The sequence below is a fragment of the Zonotrichia albicollis genome, chromosome 32, assembly GCF_047830755.1.
Source record: "Zonotrichia albicollis isolate bZonAlb1 chromosome 32, bZonAlb1.hap1, whole genome shotgun sequence".
NCBI lineage: Eukaryota > Metazoa > Chordata > Aves > Passeriformes > Passerellidae > Zonotrichia > Zonotrichia albicollis.
Window position 1 is genome coordinate 1,881,585 of NC_133850.1, and position 24,465 is coordinate 1,906,049.

General features: G+C 56.4%; 2 protein-coding genes across 8 annotated transcripts in view; both read left to right on the forward strand.

The window, feature by feature from the left end:
• Positions 1-22,737, forward strand: LOC141726010 (adhesion G protein-coupled receptor E5-like). Of its 7 annotated transcripts, none has more exons than XM_074530245.1 (14): positions 1-95; positions 2,899-2,949; positions 3,444-3,550; positions 4,852-5,244; positions 6,540-6,671; positions 8,063-8,160; positions 8,853-8,930; positions 10,225-10,396; positions 13,605-13,712; positions 15,001-15,236; positions 16,764-16,946; positions 19,920-20,074; positions 20,764-20,803; positions 22,361-22,737. In XM_074530245.1, the coding sequence occupies exons 1-14, from the start codon at positions 22-24 to the stop codon at positions 22,520-22,522; spliced, it is 1,989 nt and encodes a 662-aa protein (XP_074386346.1). In that variant the 5' UTR covers positions 1-21; the 3' UTR covers positions 22,523-22,737. The 7 variants fall into 7 exon arrangements, with proteins under 7 accessions (XP_074386346.1, XP_074386345.1, XP_074386343.1 ...); XM_074530244.1 differs by lacking the exon at positions 20,764-20,803 and adding an exon at positions 21,130-21,169; XM_074530242.1 differs by lacking the exon at positions 20,764-20,803 and adding an exon at positions 14,628-14,671 and having other exon boundaries at positions 15,045-15,236; positions 19,920-20,114; positions 22,361-22,735.
• Positions 20,585-24,465, forward strand: part of LOC141726017 (adhesion G protein-coupled receptor E5-like) — an 11,540-nt gene continuing 7,659 nt past the window's right edge. The window contains exons 1-2 of the mRNA XM_074530270.1: positions 20,585-20,637; positions 22,797-23,017. Coding sequence (XP_074386371.1) covers positions 22,857-23,017 — 161 coding nt within the window. The 5' untranslated portion in view covers positions 20,585-20,637; positions 22,797-22,856. The remainder of the gene's footprint in view (positions 20,638-22,796; positions 23,018-24,465) is intronic.

The window sequence follows — 24,465 nt, forward strand, 5'->3', positions numbered from 1 at the left end:
CCCACAAAACGGTTCCTTCAAATGGCCCCGCCCACTCAGGCCGCGCCCATCCAGGCCACGCCCACCACGAGCGATGGGATTCGCCGGGAGCCTCGGTGAGAGCGGGACCCCCAAAATGCCCTAAAAAACTCCCCAAAATACCCCAAAAACCGCCCCAAAATACCCCAAAAACTGCCCCGGGAACCCCAAAATACCCCAAAATCGCCCCGGGAACCCCTAAAACCCCCAAAATCCCCCCCCAAAAACCCCAAATCCCCCAAAACCGCTCCGGGAAACGCCAAAATCCCCAGCAAAAAACCCCAAATCCTCCCAAAACTGCCGCGGGAACCCCCGAAAATCCCAAAATCCCCCCAAAATCCCCCCATAAACCCTCCCGGGAATCCCCGAAACCCCCCCAAAAACCCCCAAAAAAACCCGAAATCCCCCAAAATCTCCCCAAAACCGCCCCGGGAAACACCGAAAACCCCAAAATCCCTCCCCCAAAACCCCAAAATCTTCCAAAATCTCCCCAAAACCGCCCCGGAAACACCCGAAAACCCCAGAAAATCCAAAAGTCCCCTAAAAAAAAAACCCAAAACGGCCCCGGACCCGCCAGAACGCCCCGAAATTCCCCCCTCAAAAACCCAAAATCTCCTCAAATCCCCCCAAAACCGCCCCGGACAGCCCCAAATACCCCAAAATCCCCTAAAAAAACCAACCCAAAATACCCCAAAAACTGTTCCGGAACACCCCAAAACCCGCCGGAAACCCCAAAAATCCTTTCAAAACCCCAGAAAACCCCAAAATTCCCCAAAATCCCCTAAAAAAAACTCCTAATACCCCAAAAACTGCCCGGGACACCCCAAAATCCTCTTTAAAATGATCAAAATCCCCCCAAAATCCCTCTCAAAATATCCCTAAATTCCCTAAAATAGTCCCGGGACACCCCAAAACCCCCGGAAACCCCAAAAATCCCCAAAATTCCTTTAAAACATCCCAAAACCCCCCGAAAACCCACAAAAATCCCCAAAAAATACCCAAAAAATTGCCCCAGGACCCCCCCCAAACCGGCACGGGATTGGGACCCCCCACAAAAAACCCAAAATACCCCAAAAAATCCCCGGGCCCCCCCCCAAAAAAAAAAATTTCTTCCAAAATCTCCTTAAAACCCCAAAAATTCTATTGAAAAAACCCAAAATCACCCCCGAAAAATCCAAATCACCCTAAAAAACCCCAAAACATCCTCGGGACCCCCCAGAACCCCCAAAATTTCCCCCAAAATACCCCAAATACCGCCCCCAAACACCCCAAAATTCCACAAAAAACCCGAAAAAAATCAAAAATCTCCCCCAAAATCCCCTCAAAAAACCCCAAAAAACCCAAAAATCTCCCCCGGGACCCCCGCCCCAAAACACACCCGGGACGGGACCCCCCCAAAACCGCCCCAGGACCCCCCAAAAAAGCCCAAAACTCCCCCCCAAAAAATTTAAAAAACCAAAAAAAATCAAAAATCTCCCCCAAAAACCCCAAAATTCCCAAAAAACCCCAAAATTCCCAAAAAACCTCTCCGGCTTCCTCCCCCCCGTGCCTCAGTTTCCCCAAATTTAAGGGGGGGGGTCCCCAAAATTCCCCCCCTCCATTCTCACCCCTCCCCCTCCCCTCACATAACGGTCCGCGTGCCCCCCCCCTCCGTGCCTCAGTTTCCCCCCAAATATTTTGGGGTTCTCCCCCAAATTTCCCCTCCCCCACCCCCCCATGACCCCTCCCCCACCCCCAAAATATTTTTAGGGTGCCCCTCCCCCACCCCCCCGCGTTTCGTTCCCACGGTTGGAAGGGGAAGTGGGGGAGGGGCGGCTCCCAGTGGGGAGGAACTGGGAGGGGGAGGGGAATTGTGGGGGGGGGGGGGTGTCCCCAAAATTTTTGGGGTTTTTGGGGGGGTCCTGACCTCGCTGCCCCTCCCCCACCCGTTATTTTGGGGGGATTGGGGGAGGGGCCGCACCCAGCGCTCCCAGTTTGGAACTGGGAGGGACTGGGAGGGGGGAGGGGAATTGTGGGGGGGGTCCCCAAAATTTTTGGGGTTTTTGGGGGGGGTCCTGACTTTGTTGCCCCTCCCCCACCGGGATTTTGGGGGAATTGGGGGAGGGGCCGCACCCTGTGCTCCCAGTTTGGAACTGGGAGGGACTGGGAGGGGGGAGGGGAATTGGGGGGGGGGTTTCCCCAAAATTTTGGGATTTTTTGGGGGGGGTCCTGACCTTGTTGCCCCTCCCCCACCGGGATTTTGGGGGAATTGGGGGAGGGGCCGCACCCAGCGCTCCCAGTTTGGAACTGGGACGAACTGGGAGGGACAGGGAGGGGATTTAGGGGGGGTCCCCAAAATTTTGGGGTTCTGGCGGGGGGGGTCCTGACCTCACTGCCCCTCCCCCCCCCGTTATTTTTGGGGGGGATTGGGGGAGGTGCCGCACCCAGCGCTCCCAGTTTGGAACTGGGATGTACTGGGAGGGACTGGGAGGAGGTTTTGGGGTGGGGGGTCCCAAAAAATTTTGGGGGTTTTGGGGTGGGGTCCTGACCTTGTTGCCCCTCCCCCACCCGTTATTTTGAGGTGGGGGAGGGGCCGCACCCAGCGCTCCCAGTTTGGAACTGGGGATGAACTGGGAGAGGATTTTGGGAGCTTCATGACGTCATCAACTCCCCCCCCCCCCCAAATTGAGGGGTTTTAGAGCGGAAATGAGGGCGGGGGGGGCGCCCCGTGACGTCACAACCCCCACATATTTTGGTGGGGGGGGCGCTCCCAGTTTGGCCCAGTTTGGAACTGGGAGTGGGGGAGGGGTCACACTGGGGGGGGGTCAGAGCTGCCCCTCCCCCCCCCCCCAAATTTCACACCCCTCCCCCCCCCAATTTCCGCTCCCCCCCCCCCCCCAGGGTTGGTTTGGTTCGTCCTGGGCGCCCTCGGCCCCTCCCCCCCCGCCAATGGTGAGAGCCGGGGGGGGTTTGGGGGGGTTTTGGGGGGAAATTGGGGAAATTTGGGGGTTTTGGGGGGGGGTTGGGGCGGATTTGGGGTTTTGGGGGGAGGGGTTGGGGTTTTTAGGGGGTTTGGGGCGGATTTGGGGTTTTTTGGAGCGGTTTTGGGGCAGTTTTGGGGGTTTTTGGTGGGGCCCGGGGGGAATTTGGGGAGATTTGGGGGTGTTTGGGGCGGATTTGGGGTTTGGGGGAGGATTTGGGGGGAGAATTGGGGTTTTGGGGTGGGTTGGGGCAGATTTGGGGTGGCTTTTGAATGGAAATTGGGGGTTTTGGGGGGAAATTGAGGAAATTTGGGGGCAGATTTGGGGTTTTGGGGGGTTTTCTGGGGAGTTTTAGGGCATATTTGGGGTTTTGGGGGGAAATTGGGATTTTTGGGGGGGGAGTTGGGTTTTTTGGGTTGGGTTTTGGTTATTTTGGGGTTCCCTGACCCCCCCTTTTCCCCCCAGGACAGGATCTGTGCCCCGGGCCCTGAACGGGACCCACTGCGGGTGCCCCAAGGGCTTCGAGGGAGAGCCCTGGGAGCGGAGCCAGCCCTGGGAGCGGCGCTGCGAGGGTGGGTAACTAACTGGGAATACTGGGAACACTGGGAGGGGAACTGGGGGGACTGGGAGGGGAACTGGGCAAACTGGGAGCGGAGCCAGCCCTGGGAGCGGCGCTGCGAGGGTGACTGGGGACACTGGGGAGACTGGGAATACTGGGAATACTGGGAGGGACTGGGAGCGGCGCTGCGAGGGTGACTGGGGACACTGGGAGGGACTGGGGAGACTGGGAATACTGGGAATACTGGGAGGGACTGGGAGGGACTGGGGATACTGGGAGTGGAGCCAGCCCTGGGAGCGGCACTGCGAGGGTGACTGGGGAGACTGGGGAGACTGGGAGGGACTGGGAGGGACTGGGAGTGGCACTGCGAGGGTGACTGGGGAGACTGGGAATACTGGGAGGGACTGGGAATACTGGGAATACTGGGAGGGGAACTGGGGATACTGGGAGCGGAGCCAGCCCTGGGAGTGGCGCTGCGAGGGTGACTGGGGATACTGGGAATACTGGGAGGGACTGGGGATACTGGGAGCACTGGGAGCGGCGCTGCGAGGGTGACTGGGGATACTGGGAGCACTGGGAGGGACTGGGAGGGGAACTGGGGATCCTGGGAATACTGGGAACACTGGGAGCGGCGCTGCGAGGGTGACTGGGGATACTGGGCAAACTGGGAGGGACTGGGAGCGGCGCTGCGAGGGTGACTAGGGAGACTGGGAGGGGAACTGGGAATACTGGGAATACTGGGAGAGGAACTGGGGATACTGGGAGTGGAGCCAGCCCTGGGAGTAGCGCTGCAAGGGTGGGGAACTAACTGGGAATACTGGGAATACTGGGAGGGGAACTGGGAGCACTGGGAGCAGCAATGCAAGGGGAACTGGGGATACTGGGCAAACTGGGAGCACTGGGAGGGTAACTGGGGATATTGGGAGGGGGACTGGGGATACTGGGAATACTGGGAGGGGAACTGGGGATACTGGGAGTGGACCCAGCCCTGGGAGCGGCGCTGCGAGGGTGACTGGGGATACTGGGTATACTGGGAGGGACTGGGAGGGGAACTGGGGATACTGGGAATACTGGGAGGGGAACTGGGCAAACTGGGAGCACTGAGAGGGTAACTGGGCAAACTGGGAGGGACTGGGGGGGTAACTGGGGATACTGGGAGCACTGGGAGGGTAACTGGGCAAACTGGGAGCACTGGCAGGGACTGAATTTCAGCTCGTGCCTCCCCACGGGTCAGTTTTTGGGGGTGGGATTCCCAATTTCGGGGTGGGCGTGGCCCCAAGTGACCCCTCCCCCCTCTCCCCTCCCCCCCCTCAGACATCAACGAGTGTGTGGGGGAGGGGCCCCCGCCCTGCCCCCCCTCGCAGAGCTGCCACAACACCGAGGGGGGGTTCAGGTGCGAGTGCAACCGCGGCTACCGCGCCCGGAGCCCAAAAAACGGCACCGGGACCCCCGGAAACGGCACCGGGACCCCCGAAAATGGGGCAGGGACCCCAAAAAATGGCACCGGGACCCCTGAAAACGGCACTGGGACCCCCGAAAATGGCACCGGGACCCCCGGAAATGGGACAGGGATCCCCGGAAATGGGGCAGGGACCCCCGAAAACGGCACCGGGACCCCCGGAAATGGGACCAGGACACCGGAAGATGGGATTGGGACCCCCGAAAACGGGATTGGGACCCCTGAAAACGGCCCCATTTATTGTGAAGGTCAGAGACCCCTCCCCAAACCCTGAAATCTCCCCCCAAAGAAACCCCAAAATCTTCCCTTAAATTCTCCCAAAGAAATCCCAAAAATCCCCCCAAAAATCCGCCCAAAAATCCCCCCAAAAATCCGCCCCAAACCCCCCCAGGAACCCCGAAATTCCCCCCCCGGTCCCTCCCAGTTCCTCCCAGTTCCATCCCAGTATATCCCAGTCCCATTCCCAGTCCATCCCAGTTTCTCATCCAGACCTTCCCAGTATTCCCAGTTCCCTCCCAGTCCCCCCCCAGTTCCTTCCCAGTGCTCCCAGTTCGCTCCCAGTTCCCTCCAGTCCCTCCCAGTCCACCCCAGTTCCCCCAAACCCCTTCCCAGTCCCTCCCAGTTTATCCCAGTATCCATTCCCAGTTCCCCCCCAGTCCCTCCCAGTCCATCCCAGTGCTCCCAGTCCCTCCCAGTTCTATCCCAGTATATCCCAGTCCCATTCCCAGTCCATCCCAGTCCATCCCAGTTTCTCATCCAGATCTTCCCAGTATTCCCAGTTCCCCCCCAGTCCCTCCCAGTCCACCCCCAGTTCCCCCAAACCCCTCCCAGTCCCTCCCAGTTTATCCCAGTATCCATTCCCAGTTCCCCCCCAGTCTCTCCCAGTCCATCCCAGTGCTCCCAGTCCCTCCCAGTTCTATCCCAGTATATCCCAGTCCCATTCCCAGTCCATCCCAGTTTCTCATCCAGATTTTCCCAGTATTCCCAGTTCCCCCCCAGTCCCCCCAATCTACCCCCAGTTCCCCCAAACCCCTCCCAGTCCCTCCCAGTTTATCCCAGTCCATCCCAGTATTCCCAGTTCCCCCCCAATCCCCCCCCAGTTCCCCCCCAATCCCCCCCCAGTTCCCTCCCAGTCCATCCCAGTTCCCCTCCCCCACCCCTCCAAAACCCCTCCCCTCATTTTTGGGGGGGTTTCTCCCCATTTTTGGGTGGATTCTCCCCATTTTTGAGTTGATTCTCTCAATTTTTGGGGTGATTCTCTCAATTTTTGGGGGGATTCTCCCACATTTCAGGGGGATTCTCCCCATTTTTGGGGGATTTTCCCCATTTTTGAGGGACTTCTCCCCATTTTTGGGGGTGTTTTCCCCATTTTTGGGGTGTTTCTCCCCATTTTGGGGTTTTCTCTATTTCTGGGGGTCTCTCCCCATTTTGGGGGGTTTCTCCCCATTTTTGGGGTGGATTCCCCCAATTTTCGGGGGGATTCTCCCCATTTTGGGGTGATTTTCCCCATTTTCGGGGTTTTCACCCCAGTTTGGGCCCCCAGATGTGGACGAGTGCGCCGAGGGGGGGGAGGGGCTGTGCGGGGGGGGCTCCGTTTGCCTCAACACCCCCGGGAGCTTCGAGTGCCACTGCCCCCCCCCCGCCCGGGGACCCCCGGGGCCGGACGGGTGCCCAGGTGAGACCCCTCCCCTAATTAACCAAAAATACCCCAAAAAATCCCCTCAAAAATCCTGAAAATTACCCCAAAATCACAAAAATCAACCCAAAATACCCCCCAAAAATCCCAAAATTCAGCCCCAAACCACCCCACGAGGGGACCCCCGGGGCCCGACGGCTGCCCAGGTGAGACCCCTCCCCAAATTAACCAAAAATACCCCAAAAAATCCCCTCAAAAATCCTGAAAATCGCCCCAAAATCACAAAAATCAACCCAAAATCCCCCAAAAATTCCACCAAAATCCCAAAATTCAGCCCCAAACCCCCCCACGAGGGGACCCCTGGGGCCCGACGGGTGCCCAGGTGAGACCCCTCCCCAAATTACCCAAAAATACCCCAAAAAATCCCCTCAAAAATTGCACCAAAATTGCAAAAATCGCCTCAAAAATTGTCCCCAAATTGCCCAAAATTACCAAAAATTGCCCCAAATTCCCGAAATTCAGCCCCAACCCCCCCTGGGACCGGCCGGGTGCCCAGGTGAGACCTCTCCCCTAGTTAACACAAAATACCCCCAAAATCCCACCAAAAATTGCACCAAAATCCCAAAAATTGTACCCAATAAGCACAAAAATCACCCCAAAATTGCCCCAAAATCCCAAAATTCAGCCCCAATACCCCCCGGGGCCGGCCGGGTGCCCAGGTGAGACCCCTCCCCTAATTAACACAAAATCCCAAAAATCACCCTAAAATCCCAAAAATTACCCCAAAATTGCCCCAAATTTGTCCCAAAATCCCCACAAAAATCCCAAAAATTGCCCCAAATTTGCCCCAAAATTCACATAAAAATGCCACAAATCGCCTCAGAAAATCACTCCAAAAATCCCCAAAAACGCCTCAAAAATCACCCCCAAAAATCCCAAAAATTGCCCCGAAACACCCCCAAAATTGGAAAGAATCCCCCCAAAAATCTGCCCCAAAATTCAGCCCCACGCCCCCCTGGGACCCCCAAATCCTGCCCTGGAAGGGGGTCAGGTGAGACCCCTCCCCACATTACCCCAAAAATCCTCCCAAAAATCCCCCCAAATATCCCAAAATCTCCAAACCACCCTAAAAGTTCCCAAATCACCGCAAAAATCCCCTCAAAACCCTAAAATTCCCTCAAAAAACCAACTCCAAATCACTCCCCAGAGAGACCCCTCCCCAAATTGACACCAAACTTCAAAAATCCCCCCAAAAGTCCCCAAATTCCCCCTCAAGTCCCCCCAAAACCCGCCAAATCAGCCCACAATTCCCAAAATTCCCTCTCCGGGACCTCCAAAACCCTAAAATCCCCCCAAAACCCCAAATTTTTCCCCCTGGGACCCCAAAATTCCCCCCAAAATCTCCCAAATTCCTTTATGGGGCGGGGCAGGGCTTGACCACGCCCCCTTTGTGACCACGCCCTCTCTGACCACGCCCCCTCCCCCAGCGGTGCCGGTGCCCCCCGAAATCTGCCCCGAGGAGGAGGAGGTGAGGGGGACCCCAAAATGGGGAGAAAACCCCAAAATTGGGGACTCAAAAATTGGGGAGGGGGCCCTGAAATTTGAGGAGAAAATCCCAAAATTGGGGGAGTTCAAAATTGGGGAGGGGGGACACCGAAATTTAGGAGAAGACCCAAAAATTGGGAACCCCAAAATTGGGGAGGGGGATCCAAAATTTGGGGGGGATCCAAAATTGGGGACCCTGAAAATTGGGGAGGGGGAAACCCCAAAATGGGGAGAAAACCCCGAAATTGAGACCCCAAAATTGGGGATGGGGAGCCCAAAATGAGGAGGGGGGACCCGAAATTGGGGAGGGGGGATCCGGAAATTTGGGACCCCAAAATTGGGGAGGGGAGATCCTGAAATTTGGGGGGGAATCCAAAATTGGGGACCCCGAAATTTGGGGAGGGGAGTCCAAAATGGGGAGAAAACCCCAAAATTTTGGACCCCCAAAATTGGGGAGGAGGGACCCAAAATTTGGGGGAGGTCCCAAATTTATGGGGGGGGGGTCACAAAGGGACCCCAAATTTTGGGGAGGGTCCTCAAATCTGGGGGGGATTTTCCCCAAAATTTTGGGGTTCCCAAGGACCCCCAATTTTTTTGGGGGGGGGGTTGGGGATTTGGGGGGGTTCCCCAGAATTTTGGGGGGTCCCTCTGACCCCTCCTCACCCCCCCCCCCAGGGCTGTGATTTGGGGGAGACCCTGACCCAAATTGCCGAGGAGCTGAGGGGGGGGCGAGACCCCCAGAGCGTGCTGCAGGTTTGGGGGGGCCGGGGGGATTTTGGGGGGTCGTGGGGAGGATTTTGGGAGAATTTGGGGGCTCCTGGGGGGATTTGGGGGGTCCTGGGGGATTTGGGGGGTCTTGGGAGGTTTTAGGGGATCCTATGGGAGTTTTGGGGGGTCCCGGTGGGGTTTAAGGGGCAATTTTGGGGGGTACTGGGTGGATTTGGGGGGACCTGAGGGAATTTGGGGAGGTTTTGGGGAGTCCTGGGGGGCGACTGGGGGGAATATGGGGGGTCCTGGTGGAAATTTGAGGGGATTTTGGGGGTCCTGGGGGAATTTTTGGTTATTTTCAGTGTCTGATTTTGGGGTCCCCCCTCCTCAGGATCTGCTCTCTGTGCTGGGGGGCCCTGGGGGGGTCCCCGGGTATTTTTGGGATATTTTGGGGCAGATTTTGGGATATTTTGGGGATATTTTTGGGCATATTTTGGGATATTTTTTGGGATATTTTAGGAATATTTTTTGGGATATTTTGGGATGTTTTATGGATTTTTCTGGGGGTATTTTTGGTGCAGTTTTTTGGGGGGATATTTTTAGGATATTTTAGGGATATTTTTTGGGATGTTTTGGGGCAGTTTTTTTGTATTTTTTGGGTTATTTCCATGTCAGATTTCGGGGTCCCCCTGTCCAGGCTCTGCTCTCGGCGCTCGGGGGGGCCCTGGGGGGGGTCCCCGGGTATTTTGAGGATATTTTGGGGTATTTTTGATGCAGTTTTTTGGGGATATTTTGGGGCAGTTTTTGGGATATTTTACAGATATTTTTGGGGATATTTTCGGGTATTTTCTGTGTCTGATTTCGGGGTCCCCCTCCCCAGGATCTGCTGTCGGCCCTGGGGGGGTCCCTGGGTATTTTGAGGATACTTTGGGATATTTTTGGTGCAATTTTTGGGATATTTTGGGGCAGTTTTTTGGGATATTTTTGAATATTTGGGGGTATTTTTGGTGCATTTTTTTGGGATTTTTTGGGGATATTTTGGTGTCTCTGATTTCGGGGTGTCCCCCCCTCCAGGCTCTGCTCTCGGCGCTCGGGGGGGCCCTGGGGGGGGTCCCTGGGTATTTTGGGGATATTTTGGGGGATATTTTGGGGATAATTTTTTATGATTTTGGGATATTTTGGGGCAGTTTTTTGGGGATATTTTGGGGATGTTTTGGTGCAGTTTTTTTGAGATATTTTAGGATATTTTGGAGCAGGTTTTTGGGGATATTTTGGTGCAGTTTTTGGGATATTTTTGTTATTTTGGTGTCTCTGATTTGGGGTCCCCCTCCCTCCCCAGGCTCTGCTCTCGGCGCTCGGGGGGGCCCTGGGGGGGTCCCCGGCCGCCGCCCCTCCCCCCCGGCGGCACCGCTGGCTCTCGGCGCTGCTGCGGGCGGGGGAGGGGCTGGCCCGGGGCGCGGGGGCGCGGCTGCCAAAGGGGACGGTCACCAACGTCACCGTGGGAACGGCAGGTAAGGGATTGGTGTCACCTGTGTGTCACCTGTGTCACTGTGTGTCACCTGTGTCACCAATGTCACCTGGGTGTGTCACCAATGTCAGCATGGAGGGGGCAGGTAAGGGACCGGTGTCACCTGGGTGTCACCTGTGTCACCGTGGGAACGGCAGGTATGTGTATGTGTCACTGTGTGTCACCTGTGTCACCTGTGTGTCACCTGTGTGTCACCTATATCACCGTGGGAACGGCAGGTAAGGGGGCAGTGTCACCTGTGCCACCTGGGTGTCACCAGTGTCACCGTGGGAATGGCAGGTATGTGTGTCACTGTGTGTCACCTGTGCCACCTGGGTGTCACCAATGTCACCGTGGGAACGGCAGGTATGTGTGTCACCTGTGTCACCTGGGTGTCACTGTGTGTCACCTGTGTGTCACCTGGGTGTCACCTGGGTGTCACCAATGTCACCGTGGGAACGGCAGGTATGTGTGTCACTGTGTGTCACTGTGTGTCACCAATGTCACTGTGGGAACAGCAGGTGAGGCTTGGGACACACCTGAGTGTCACCTGTGTGTCACCTGTGTCACCGTGGGAACGGCAGGTGAGGGATTGGTGTCACCTGGGTGTCACCTGTGTGTCACCTGTGTCACCAATGTCACCGTGGGAACGGCAGGTATGTGTGTCACTGTGTGTCACCTGGGTGTCACCTGTGTCACCAATGTCACCGTGGGAACGGCAGGTGAGGGACCTGTGTCACCTGTGTCACCTGTGTGTCACCTGTGTCACCTGTGTGTCACCTGTGTGTCACCAATGTCACCGTGGGAACAGCAGGTAAGGGGGCAGTGTCACCTGGGTGTCACCTGGGTGTCACCAGTGTCAGCACGGAGGGGGCAGGTAAGGCTTGGGACACACCTGTGTGTCACCTGTGTCACCTGTGTGTCACCTGTGTGTCATCTGTGTGTCACCAATGTCACCGTGGGAACAGCAGGTGAGGGATCAGTGTCACCTGGGTGTCACCTGTGCCACATAAACCTCACCTGTGTGTCACCTGTGTGTCACTTAAACCCCACCTGTGTCACCCCCAAACCTCCCTGCCACACGAGAGCGTCACCAATGTCACTGCGGAGGGGGCAGGTAAGGGATCGGTGTCACCTGAGTGTCACCCGTGTCACCAATGTCACCATGGAGAGGGCAGGTAACTCACCTGTGTCACACCTGTGTGTCACCTGTGTGTCACCTGAGTGTCACCTGAGTCACCCCTAAACCTCATGTGTGTCACCTGAGTATCACCTGTGTGTCACCACTGTGTCACCTCAGTGTCCCCTGTGTCTGTGTCACCTCTGTCACCTGAGTGTCATCTCCTGTGTCCCCTGTGTCGGCTCCCTGTCACCTGTGTGTCACCTCGGTGTCACCTGGGTGTCACCTGCGTGTCCCCTGTGTCTGTGTCACCTCTGTCCCCTCCCTGTCCCCAAGCCCCGGTGCCACCTTCCCCTCCCCTCCCCCCCTGTGCCGCTTCCTGTCCCCTCCTGTCACTTCCGGCCACTTCCTGTCCCCTCCCTGCCAGCCCAGTGCTGTCGTTGTCCCCTCCCTGCCAGACTTTGTCACTTCTGTCACCTTCTGTCCCCTCCCTGCCACCCTTTGTGTCACCTCTGTCACCCTCTGTCCCCTCCCTGCCATCCTTTGTGTCACCTCTGCCCCCCCTTGTGTCCCCTCCCTGCCACCCTCTGTCCTGTCCTCACGTCCCCATGCCAGGGGTGGCACCGGCCCCGTGTCCCCAAGGGTGGCCCTGTCACCGTCCCTGTCCCCAACCCCGGGGGTGGCACAGGGGGGTGACACTGTCCCTGTCCCCAGTGGTGGCATCAATGTCACCACCCTGTCACCGTCCCTGTCCCCAGCCCCGAGGGTGGCACAGGGAGTGACACTGTCCCTGTCCCCAGTGGTGGCATCGATGTCACCACCCTGTCACCATCCCTGTCCCCAACCCCAAGGGCGGCATCGTCCCCATCCTGCCTCTGTCCCCTGAGGTGACACACAGGTGGCACAGGGGGGTGACACTGTCCCTGTCCCTCTGTGTCCCCAGCGCTGTCCCAGGGGTGGCACAGGTGACACAGGGGTGGCACAGGAAGGTGACAGTGACCCTGTCCCTGTCCCTTTGTGTCCCCAGCGCTGTCCCTGGGGTGGCACAGGGGTGACACAGGAAGGTGACAGTGACCCTGTCCCTGGCCGTGTCCCGCGGTGCCACCCCCGGCCCTGTCACCCTGGGGGTCCCTGAGGTGACACAGGGAGGTGACACTGTCCCTGAGGGTGACACACAGGTGGCACAGGTGACAGTGACACTGTCACTTTGTCCCCAGCTCTGTCCCTGGCCATGTCCTGGGGGTGGCACACAGGTGGCACAGGGGTGTCACTGTCCCCAATGGTGACGCTGTCCCTCTGTCCCCAGCTCTGTCCCTGGCCATGTCCCGGGGGTGGCACAGGTGGCACAGGGGTGTCACTGTCCCCAATGGTGACACTGTCCCTCTGTGTCCCCAGCGCTGTCCCTGGCCGTGTCCCTGTCCCCAGGGGTGGCACAGGGGTGGCACAGGGGGTGACACTGTCACTTTGTCCCCAGCGCTGTCCCTGGCCATGTCCTGGGGGTGGCACACAGGTGGCACAGGGGTGTCACTGTCCCCAGTGGTGACACTGTCACTTTGTCCCCAGCTCTGTCCCTGGCCGTGTCCCGGGGGTGGCACACAGGTGGCACAGGGGTGACACTGTCCCCAGTGGTGACGCTGTCCCTTTGTGTCCCCAGCTCTGTCCCTGGCTGTGTCCTGGGGGTGGCACAGGTGACACAGGGAGGTGACACAGGGGTAGCACACAAGTGACATTTTCATTGTCCCCAGCTCTGTCCCTGGCTGTGTCCCTGTCCCCAGGGGTGGCACAGGGGTGGCACAGGGGGTGACACTGTCCTTGTCCCCAGCGCTGTCCCTGGCCATGTCCCTGTCCCCAGGGGTGGCACAGGTGGCACAGGGATGTCACTGTCCCCAATGGTGACACTGTCCTTGTCCCCAGCGCTGTCCCTGGCCGTGTCCCGGGGGTGGCACACAGGTGGCACAGGGGTGTCACTGTCCCCAATGGTGACACTGTCCTTGTCCCCAGCGCTGTCCCTGGCCGTGTCCTGGGGGTGGCACAGGTGACACAGGGAGGTGACGCAGGAGTAGCACACAAGTGACATTTTCCTTGTCCCCAGCTCTGTCCCTGGCCGTGTCCCGCGGTGCCACCCCCGGCCCTGTCACCCTGGGGGTCCCTGAGGTGACGCTCGAGGTCCCCCCCGAGGTGGCCCTGGACCCAGAGAGCGGTACGGGGACACTGGGGACACTGGGGGACATTGGGGACAATGGGGGGACATTGGGGACACAGGGGGTTTGGGGACAATGGGGACACTGGGGGGACATTGAGAGGACATTGGGGGGATTGGGGACAGTAGGGACAGTGGGAGGATACTGGGGGACACTGAGGGGACATTGTGGGGGGACATTGGGGGGATTTCGGGGTAATTTCCGGGGATTTTGGGCTCATTTTGGGAGGGGATTTTGGGATAATTTTGGGCTCATTTTGGGCTCATTTTGGGTTATTTTTTGTCCTTTTTCCCCCAGGTCTGTCTTTGGTGGGATTGCCGACCCTGGGGGGGATTTTGGGCTCATTTTGGGTTTTTTTTTGTCCTTTTTCCCCCCAGCTCTGTCTTTAGTGGGATTGCTGACCCTGGCCAGGCTCCCCCAGGCGCTCTCAGGGGGATTTTGGGCTCATTTGGGGGCTATTTTGGGGGATTTTGGGCTCATTTTGGTGTAATTTTGGGCTCATTTTGGGGGGATTTCGGGGTAATTTCCGGGGATTTTGGGCTCATTTTGGGAGGGATTTTGGGATAATTTTGGGCTCATTTTGGGCTCATTTTGGGTGTGATTTTGGTGTAATTTCCAGGGATTTTGGGCTCATTTGGGGAGGGGATTTTGGGATAATTTTGGTGTAATTTTGGGCTCATTTTGGGGCTATTTTGGGGGGGATTTTGGTGTAATTTCCGGGGATTTTGGGCTCATTTGGGGAGGGGATTTTTGGCTCATTTTGGTGTAATTTTTGGCTCATTTTGGTTTATTTTTTTGTCCTCTTTCCCCCAGGTCTGTCTTTGGTGGGATTGCTGACCCTGGGGGGGATTTTGGGCTCATTTTGGGCTCATTTTGGGCTCATTTTGGGTTATTTTTTGTCCTTTTCCCCCCAGGTCTGTCATTGGTGGGGCTGCTGACCCTGCCCGGGCTCCCCCAGGCGCTCTCGGGGGGATTTTGGGCTCATTTTGGGGGGATTTCGGGGTAATTTCCGGGGATTTTGGGCTCATTTTGGGAGGGGATTTTGGGATAATTTTGGGCTCATTTTGGGCTCATTTTGGGAGGGGATTTTGGGATAATTTTGGTGCAATTTTGGGCTCATTTTGGGTTATTTTTTGTCCTTTTTCCCCCCAGGTCTGTCTTTGGTGGGATTACTGACCCTGGGGGGGATTTTGGGATAATTTTGGTGTAATTTTGGGCTCATTTTGGAGGGGATTTTGGTGTAATTTTGGGCTCATTTTGGGTTATTTTTTGTCCTTTTCCCCCCAGGTCTGTCATTGGTGGGATTGCTGACCCTGCCCGGGCTCCCCCAGGCGCTCTCGGGGGCTCCCCCCGTGCTCTGGGGGGGCTGGGGGGGGTCCCTGCCCCGCCCCCCCCGCCGGGGCCGCCCCTTCCCCTCCTACCGGGTCCTGTCCCCGGTGGGCGCCGCCTTCGTGGCCCGCGAGAGCCCGGGGCGGGCCCGGGGCGGCCCCGCGGTCACGCTGCGGTTCCGGCACCCGGCCCCGGTCAGTGGGCACCGAAAATAATAACGGGGCAGAAAAATGGGGGAAAAATCAGAAATAATGGGGGAAAAAAATCACCCAAAAAAAGGGGGAAAATCAAAAATAATGGGGGGAAAAATCGCCCAAAAAATGGGGGGAAAATCACGCAAAAATGTGGGGAAATTCACCCAAAAATGGGGGGAAAAGATCAAAAATAATGGTGGAAAAATCACCCAAAAATGTGGGGAAAATCACCCAAAAATGGGGGGGAAAAATCAAAAATAATGGGGGAAAAATCACCCAAAAAATGGGGGAAAATCACCCAAAAAATGGGGGAAAAATCAAAAATAATGGGGGAAAAAATCACCCCAAAATGGGAGAAAAATCACCCAAAAAATGGGGGGGGGAATAAAAAATAATGGGGTAAAAATCACCCAAAAAATGGGGGGAAAAATCAAAAATAATGGGGAATAAATCACCCAAAAAATGGGGGGAAAATCACCCAAAAAAATGGGGAAAAAATCACAAGAAATGGGGAGGAAAATCGCAAAAATGGGGGGGAAAAATCACAAAAAATGGGGAGGAAAATCACAAAAAATGGGGGAAAAATCAAAAATAATGGGGGAAAAAAATCACCCAAAAAATGGGGGAAAAATCACCCAAAAAATGGGGGGAAAATCACCCAAAAAGTGGGACACCCCTGCGGTCACGCTGTGGTTCCGGCACCCGGCCCCGGTCAGTGAGCACCGAAAATAATAACGGGGCAGAAAAGTGGGGGAAAAAATCGCCCAAAAAATGGGGGAAAATCAAAAATAATGGGGGGAAAAATCACCCAAAAAATGGGGGAAAAAAATCAAAAATAATGGGGGAAAATTCACAAAAAAATGGGGGGAAAAAATCACCCAAAAATGGGGGAAAAATCAAAAATAATGGGGGGAAAAATCACCCAAATAATGGGGGAAAAATCAGAAATAATGGGGGAAAAATCACCCAAAAAATGGGAGAAAAATCAAAAATAATGGGGGGGAAAATCACCCAAAAAGTGGGACACCCCCGCGGTCAAGCTGCGGTTCCGGCACCCGGCCCCGGTGAGTGGGCACCGAAAATAATAACGGGGCAAAAAAATGGGGGAAAAATCAGAAATAATGGGGGGAAAAATCACCCCAAAATGTGGGAAAAATCACCCAAAAAATGGGGGGAAAATCACAAAAAATGGGGAGGAAAATCACAAAAAAAATGGGGGAAAAATCACAAGAAATGGGGAGGAAAATCGTAAAAAATGGGGGGAAAAATCACAAAAAATGGGGGGAAAAATCACAAGAAATGGGGAGGAAAATCACAAAAAATGGGGAGGGGAAAATCACAAAAAATGGGGGAAAAAAATCACAAAAAATGGGGAGGAAAATTACAAAAATCGGGAGGGGGGGGTATCACAAAAAATGGGGGGAGATTCCAAAACAAAAAAAGGGGGGAATCCTAAAAACAACTGGTGGGGGAAATCCCATAAAAGGGGGTGGGGACCCCCCTGACCCCTCGTTTTTGTGCCCCCAGGACCCCAAGTTGGGGGGCACCGTTCTCTGCGCCTTCTGGAACCCCCGGGAGGGGCGCTGGGACACGGGGGGGTGCCGGCTGGTGCCCCCCAAAAACGGGACCCCCCCCCAGGGGCACGGCACCGTCTGCGCCTGCGAGCACCTGACGAGCTTCGCTGTGCTGCTGGCCTTCAACGAGATCCAGGTACCCCCAAAATCCCCCAAATTCACCCCAAAAACATCCTTAAAACATCCCTAAAATAGCCTGAAAATATCCCGAAAATATCCCAAAAATATCCTTGAAATAACCCCAAAAATATCCCAAAAATCCCCTGAAATCACCTGACGAGCTTCGCTGTGCTGATGACCTTCAACGAGATCCAGGTACCCCAAAATCCCCCAAATCACCGCAAAAACATCCTTAAAACATCCCAAAATCATCCCTAAAATAGCCTGAAAATATCCTCAAAGAAACCCCAAAAACTGCCCCAAAATAACCCCAAAAATCCCTTTAAATCACCTGAGGACCTTTGCTGTGCTGCTGGCCTTCAACAAGATCCAGGTGCCCCAAAATCCCCAAATTCACCCCAAAAACATCCCTAAAATAGCCTGAAAATATCCCCAAAATATCCCAAAAATATCCTTGAAATAACCCCAAAAACTGCCCCAAAATATCCCAAAAATCCCCTGAAATCACCTGAGGAGCTTCGCTGTGCTGCTGGCCTTCAACGAGATCCAGGTGCCCCAAATCCCCCAAAATCACCCCAAAAACACCCCTAAAACACCTCTAAAATAGCCTGAAAATACCCTGAAAATAGCCTTGAAATATCCTCAAAGTAACCCCAAAAACTGCCCCAAAATATCCCAAAAATCCCCTGAAATCATCTGAGGATCTTTGCTGGCCTGCTGGCCTTCAACGAGATACAGGTACCCCCAAAATCACCTCAAAAATACCCCAAAGTCATCCCTAAAATAGCCTGAAAATATCCTCAAAGTGACCCCAAAAATACCCCAAAACCATCCCAAAATCACCCCAAAAATGCCCCAAAATCACCTGACGAGTTTCGCTGTCTTTCCGGCCTTCAACGAGAACCAGGTGCCCCAAAATCCCCAAATTCACCCCAAAAACATCCTTAAAACATCCCTAAAATAGCCTGAAAATATCCCAAAAATATCCTTGAAATAACCCCAAAAATATCCCAAAAATCCCCTGAAATCACCCGACGAGCTTCGCTGTGCTACCGGCCTTCAACGAGATCCAGGTGCCCCAAAATCCCCCAAATTCAACCAAAAACATCCCTAAAACACCTCTCAAATAGCCTGAAAATATCCTGAAAATATCCCAAAAATATCCTTGAATTAACCCCAAAAATATCCCAAAAATCCTCTGAAATCACCTGACGAGCTTCGCTGTCCTGCTGGCCTTCAACGAGATCCAGGTGCCCAAAATCCCCCAAATTCACCCCAAAAACATCCCTAAAATAGCCTGAAAATGTCTTCAAAATATCCTCAAAGTATCCTTGAAATAACCCCAAAAACTGCCCCAAAACCACCCCAAAATCTCCTGAATCCACCCCAAAAATATCCTCAAAATAACCCCAAACACTGCTCCAAAACCCGCCACAAAATACCCCAAAATCCCATAAAGTCACCCCAAAAAACAGCCTCAAATTACCCCCAAAAATACCCCAAAATCCCACAATGTCACCCCAAAAATAGCTGAAAAATATCCTCAAATTTTCTTCCAAATAACCCCAAAAACGGCTCCAAAAATACCCCAAAATCCCTGAAGTCACCCCAAAATCTCTCCCAAACTTCCTGGGGTGGCCCTGGTGGCCCTGAGGGTCCTGAGAAGGTCCCAGAGGTGGCCCGGGTGGCCCTGGTGGTGACATTGGTGGCCCTGGGGTGGCCCTGGTGGTGACATTGGTGGCCCTGGTGGCTCCTGAGAAGGTCCCAGGGGTGGCTTTGGTGGCCCTGAAGGTCCTGAGAAGGTCCCAGGGGAGTCTCTGGTGGCCCTGGGGGTGGCCCAGTGGCCCTGGGGGTGTCATTGGTGGCCCTGGTGACTCCTGAGAAGGTCCCAGAGGTGGCTCTGGTGGCCCTGGGATGTCACTAGATGTGACACTGGTGGCCCTGAGGTTCCTGAGAAGGTCCCAGGGGTGGCCTTGGTGGCCCTGGGGGTCCCAAGGAGTGCTGCTGATGTCACTGGGGGTCCCCAGGAGTGGCCCTGGTGGCCCTGGGGACATCACTGGGGTGTCATTGGTGGCCTCGGTGGCCCTGAGGGTGTTGGTGGTGGCCCTGGTGGCCCTGGGTGTGACATTGGTGGCCCTGGGGACATCACCGGGGGTGGCCCTGGTGGCCCTGGGGGTGACATTGGTGGCCCTGGTGGCTCCTGAGAAGGTCCCAGGGGTGTCTCTGGTGGCCCGGTGGCCCTGGGGGTGTCACTGGGGGTGGCCCTGAGGGTCCCAAGAAGGTCCCAGGGGTGGCCCTGGGGTGGTTCTGGTGGCCCTGGTGGCTCCTGAGTAAGTCCCGGGGTGGCCCTGGGGTGTCACTGTGGGTGGCCCTGGTGGCCCTGGGGGTGCCATTGGTGGCCCTGAGGTTCCTGAGAAGGTCCCAGGGGTGGCCCTGGTGGCCCTGGCAGTGTCACTGGGATGTTACTGTCCCCTCAGGACTGCTGGCTGCTGGACTTGGTGGCTCTGGGGATGGCCCTGGTGGCCCTGAGGGTCCTGAGAAGGCGCCAGAGGTGTCACTGGTGGCCCTGAGGGTGTCACTGATGATGTCACTGATGATGTCACTGATGTCCCTGCCCCTCCCAGGATCACTGGCTGCTGGACCTGGTGACCTGGGTGGCGCTGTCCCTCTCAGTGGTGGCCCTGGTGGCCGCGGGTGCCACCTTTGCCGTGTCCCTGTCCGTGGTGGCCCTGGGGGTGTCACTGGGGTGTCACTGATGGTGTCACTGGGGTGTCACTAATGATGTCACTGATGATGTCACTGCTGTCCCTGTCCCCAGGATCACTGGCTGCTGGACGTGGTCCCACACGTGGCCCTGTCCCTGTCTGTGGTGGCCCTGGTGGCCGCAGCCGCCACTTTCGCCCTGTGCCACGCTGTGGTGGCCCTGGGGGTGTCACAGGGGTGTCACTGATGATGTCACTGATGATGTCACTGATGTCACTGTCCCCAGGATCACTGGCTGCTGGACCTGGTGACACAGGTGGCGCTGTCCCTGTCCGTGGTGGCCCTGGTGGCCGCGGCCGCCACCTTCGCCCTGTGCCGCGCCGTGGCCGAGCCGCGCCGGACGCTGCAGCTGCACCTGAGCCTGAGCCTGCTCGGGGGGCACCTGGCTTTCCTGCTGGGCATCGACGGGGCACAGAGTGCGGTACGGGGGAGTTTGGGGGGTCCCGAGGTGATTTCGGGGTCCCTGAGCAGATTTGGGGTCATTTAGGGCAGATTTGGGGGCGTTTGGGGGAATTTTGCAGTAAGTTTGGCTGAGTTTGGAGGCGCCCCCTGGCATTCCTGCTGGGCATCGACGGGGCACCGAGCCCGGTACGGGGGGCACCAGGGGGTCCCGAGGGGATTTGGGGGTCCCTGAGCAGATTTGGGGTCGTTTGGGGGAGATTTGGGGGGCATTTGGGGCAGTTCGGGCAAGTTTTGAGATCATTTTGGGAGGGTTCAGAGGCGCCCCCTGGCGTTCCTGCTGGGCATCGACGGGGCACAGAGCCCAGTATGGGGGGCACGAGGGGGTCCCGAGGGGATTTGGGGGGCTCTGAGGAAATTTTGGGGGGATTTGGGGTCATTTAGGGCAGATTTGGGGGCGTTTGGGGGAATTTTGCGGTAAGTTTGGCTGAGTTTGGAGGCGCCCCCTGGCGTTCCTGCTGGGCATCGACGGGGCACAGAGCGCGGTACGGGGGGCACCAGGGGGTTTGGGGGGATTTAGGGGTCCCTGAGCAGATTTGGGGTCGTTTGGGGGACATTTGGGGCAGTTTGGGGGAATTTTGCAGTAAGTTTGGCTGAGTTTGGAGGCGCCCCCTGGCGTTCCTGCTGGGCATCGACGGGGCACACAGCCCGGTACGGGGGGCACCAGGGGGTCCCGAGGGGATTTGGGGGTCCCTGAGCAGATTTGGGGTCATTTGAGTGGGATTTGGGGGAGTTCAGGGGGATTTTGGGGTAATTTTGGCTGAGTTCTAAGGTGCCCCCTTCGCCTCTGGAGGCGCCCCCTGGCATTCCTGCTGGGCATCGATGGGGCACACAGCCCGGTACGGGGGGCACCAGGGGGTCCCGAGGGGATTTGAGGGTCCCTGAGGAAATTTTGGAGGAATTTGGGGTCATTTAGGGCAGATTTGGGGGCGTTTGGGGGAATTTTGCGGTAAGTTTGGCTGAGTTTGGAGGCGCCCCCTGGCGTTCCTGCTGGGCATCGACGGGGCACACAGCCCGGTACGGGGGGCACCAGGGGGTTTGGGGGGATTTGGGGGTCCCCAAAGGAATTTGGGGTCATTTGAGTGGGATTTGGGGGAGTTCAGGGGGATTTTATGGGGGATTTTGGGGTAATTTTGGCTGAGTTCTAAGGTGCCCCCTTGGCCTCTGGAGGCGCCCCCTGGCGTTCCTGCTGGGCATCGATGGGGCACAGAACCTGGTACGGGGCGGTCCGGGGAGTCCCGAGGGGATTTGGGGGCCTCTGAGCAGATTTGGGGTCGTTTGGGGAGATTTGGGGGGGATTTGGGGCAGTTTGGGCAAGTTTTGAGATCATTTTGGGAGGGTTCAGAGGCGCCCCCTGGCGTTCCTGCTGGGCGTAAACGGGGCACACAGCGCAGTATGGGGGAGTTTGGAGGGTCCCCGAGGGGATTTGGGGGGTCCTGAGGAAATTTAGGGGGGATTTGGGGTCATTTGAGGGGGATTTGGGGTCGTTTTTGGGGTAATTTTGGCTGAGTTCTAAGGTGCCCCTTGGCCTTTGGAGGCGCCCCCTGGCGTTCCTGCTGGGCATCGGTGGGGCACCGAGCCCGGTGTGGGGGGCACGAGGGGGGCACGAGGGGGTCCCGAGGGGATTTCGGGGTCTCTGAGGAAATTTTGGGGAGATTTGGGGTCTTTTGGGAGGGGTTGGGGGGAGTTTGAGTGATTTTAGGGGGAAATTCTGAAAGGGTTTTGGCTGAGTTCAAAGGTGCCCCCTGGCCTTCCTGTGTGTCACCTGTGTCACTGTGTGTCACCTGAGTGTCACCTATGTCACCAGTGTGTCCCTGTGTGTCACTGTGTGTCATCTGTGTGTCCCTGTGTGTCACCTGTGTCACTGTGTGTCATCTGTGTGTCCCTGTGTGTCCCTGTGTGTCCCCAATATGTCCCTGTGTGTCCCCAGTGTGTCCCTGTGTGTCACTGTGTGTCACCTGTGTGTCACTGTGTGCCACCTGTGTGTCCCTATGTGTCCCTGTGTGCCACCTGTGTCACCTGAGTGTCACCTGTGTGTCACTGTGTGCCACCTGTGTGTCCCTGTGTGTCCCTGTGTGCCACCTGTGTCACCTGTGTGTCACCTGTGTGTCACTGTGTGTCACTGTGTGTCACCAGTGTGTCCCTGTGTGTCCCTGTGTGTCCCTGTGTGTCACTGTGTGTCCCCAATGTCCCCCTGTCCCTCCCCAGGTGCCGTGCACGGTGACAGCGCTGTTCCTGCACCTGTGCTACCTGTCGGCGTTCTGCTGGATGGCCCTGCAGGGCGCTCACCTGTGTCACCTGTGTGTCACTGTGTGTCCCCAATGTGTCCCCAATGTGTCCCTGTGTGTCCCCAGGTGCCGTGCACGGTGACAGCGCTGTTCCTGCACCTGTGCTACCTGTCAGCGTTCTGCTGGATGGCCCTGCAGGGCGCTCACCTGTGTCACTGTGTGTCCCCAATGTGTCCCCAATGTGTCCCTGTCCCTCCCCAGGTGCCGTGCACGGTGACAGCGCTGTTCCTGCACCTGTGCTACCTGTCGGCGTTCTGCTGGATGGCCCTGCAGGGCGCTCACCTGTGTCCCTGTGTGTTCCTGTGTGTCACAGTGTGTCCCCAGTGTGTCCCCAATGTCCCCCTGTCCCTCCCCAGGTGCCGTGCACGGTGACAGCGCTGTTCCTGCACCTGTGCTACCTGTCGGCGTTCTGCTGGATGGCCCTGCAGGGCGCTCACCTGTACGTGCTGCTGGTCCAGGTGTTCGCCCCGGCCTGGCTGCGCCCACGGCCGCTCCTGGCCCTGGGCTACGGCCCCGCCGTCGTCATCGTGGCCTTATCAGCTGCCATTTACCCTGAGGGATATGGGACCGATCAATAGTGAGTGATTGATTATCATTGATAGTGATTGATAGCCAGAATAACCACACAGTGATCAATAGTGCCGCTCCTGGCCCTGGGCTACGGCCCCGCCGTGATCATCGTGGCCTTATCAGCTGCCATTTACCCTGAGGGATACGGGACCGATCAATAGTGAGTGATCAATAGTGATTGATAACCAGAATAACCACGGTGATCAATAGTGATCAATAGTGATCAATAGTGATCAATAGTGATCAATAGTGCCACTCCTGGCCCTGGGCTACGGCCCCGCCGTCGTCATCGTGGCCTTATCAGCTGCCATTTACCCTGAGGGATATGGGACTGATCAATAGTGAGTGATTGATTACCTTTGATACTGATCAATAGTGATCAGTAGTGCCGCTCCTGGCCCTGGGCTACAGCCCCGCCATCGTCATCGTGGCCTTATCAGCTGCCATTTACCCCGAGGGATACGGGACCGATCAATAGTGAGTGATTGATAACCATTGATACTGATCAATAGTGATCAATAGTGCCACTCCTGGCCCTGGGCTACGGCCCCGCCGTGATCATCGTGGCCTTATCAGCTGCCATTTACCCTGAGGGATACGGGACCGATCAATAGTGAGTGATCAATAGTGATTGATAACCAGAATAACCACAGTGATCAATAGTGAGTAATGGTGATCAATAGCCAGTGATCAATAACCAGTGATAGTGATTGACAGTGAATGGGGGGGGGGGCTGCAAAGGCTCCCAGTGCTCCCAGTCCCTTTCCCAGTTTATCTGCTCCCCATTCCCAGTCCCTCCCAATTTATCTCAGTTCTATTCCAGTTTATCCAGTCCCTCCCAATTTACCCCAGTCCCTCCCAGTTCCCATTCCCAGTATCCCCAGTTCCATCCCCAGTGCTCCCAGTCCCTCCCAGTTTATCCCAGTTCCCTCCCAGTCCATCCCAGTATCCCCACTTCCATTCCCAGTCCCTCCCAGTCCCTCCCAGTTCCATTCCCAGTTTATCCCAGTCCCTCCCAGTTTACCCCAGTCCATCCCAGTCCCTCCCAGTTTACCCAGTTCCCATTCCCAGTATCCCCAGTTCCATTCCCAGTCCCTCCCAGTCCCTCCCAGTTTACCCAGTATCCCATTCCCAGTATCCCCATTGTCCATTCCCAGTCCCTCCCAGTCCCTCCCAGTTCCATTCCCAGTTTATCCCAGTCCCTCCCAGTTTACCCAGTTCCATTCCCAGTTGCTGGCTGTCCATTCCCAGTATCCCCAGTCCCTCCCAGTCCCTCCCAGTTCACCCAGTTCCATTCCCAGTCCCTCCCAGTTCACCCAGGATCCCATTCCCAGTTGCTGGCTGTCCATTCCCAGTTGCTGGCTGTCCATTCCCAGTATCCCCAGTCCCTCCCAGTCCCTCCCAGTTTATCCCAGTTCCATTCCCAGTGCTCCCAGTTTATCCCAGTCCCTCCCA

Excerpts from the sequence above, each read along its gene's own strand:
- LOC141726010 (XM_074530245.1), top strand. The coding sequence starts at position 22 with ATGGCCCCGCCCACTCAGGCCGCGCCCATCCAGGCCACGCCCACCACG. Across the intron at positions 8,931-10,224 it reads ACCCCCAGAGCGTGCTGCAG|GCTCTGCTCTCGGCGCTCGG; the intron begins GTTTGGGGGGGC and ends CTCCCTCCCCAG. Across the intron at positions 10,397-13,604 it reads CGTCACCGTGGGAACGGCAG|CTCTGTCCCTGGCCGTGTCC; the intron begins GTAAGGGATTGG and ends CCTTGTCCCCAG.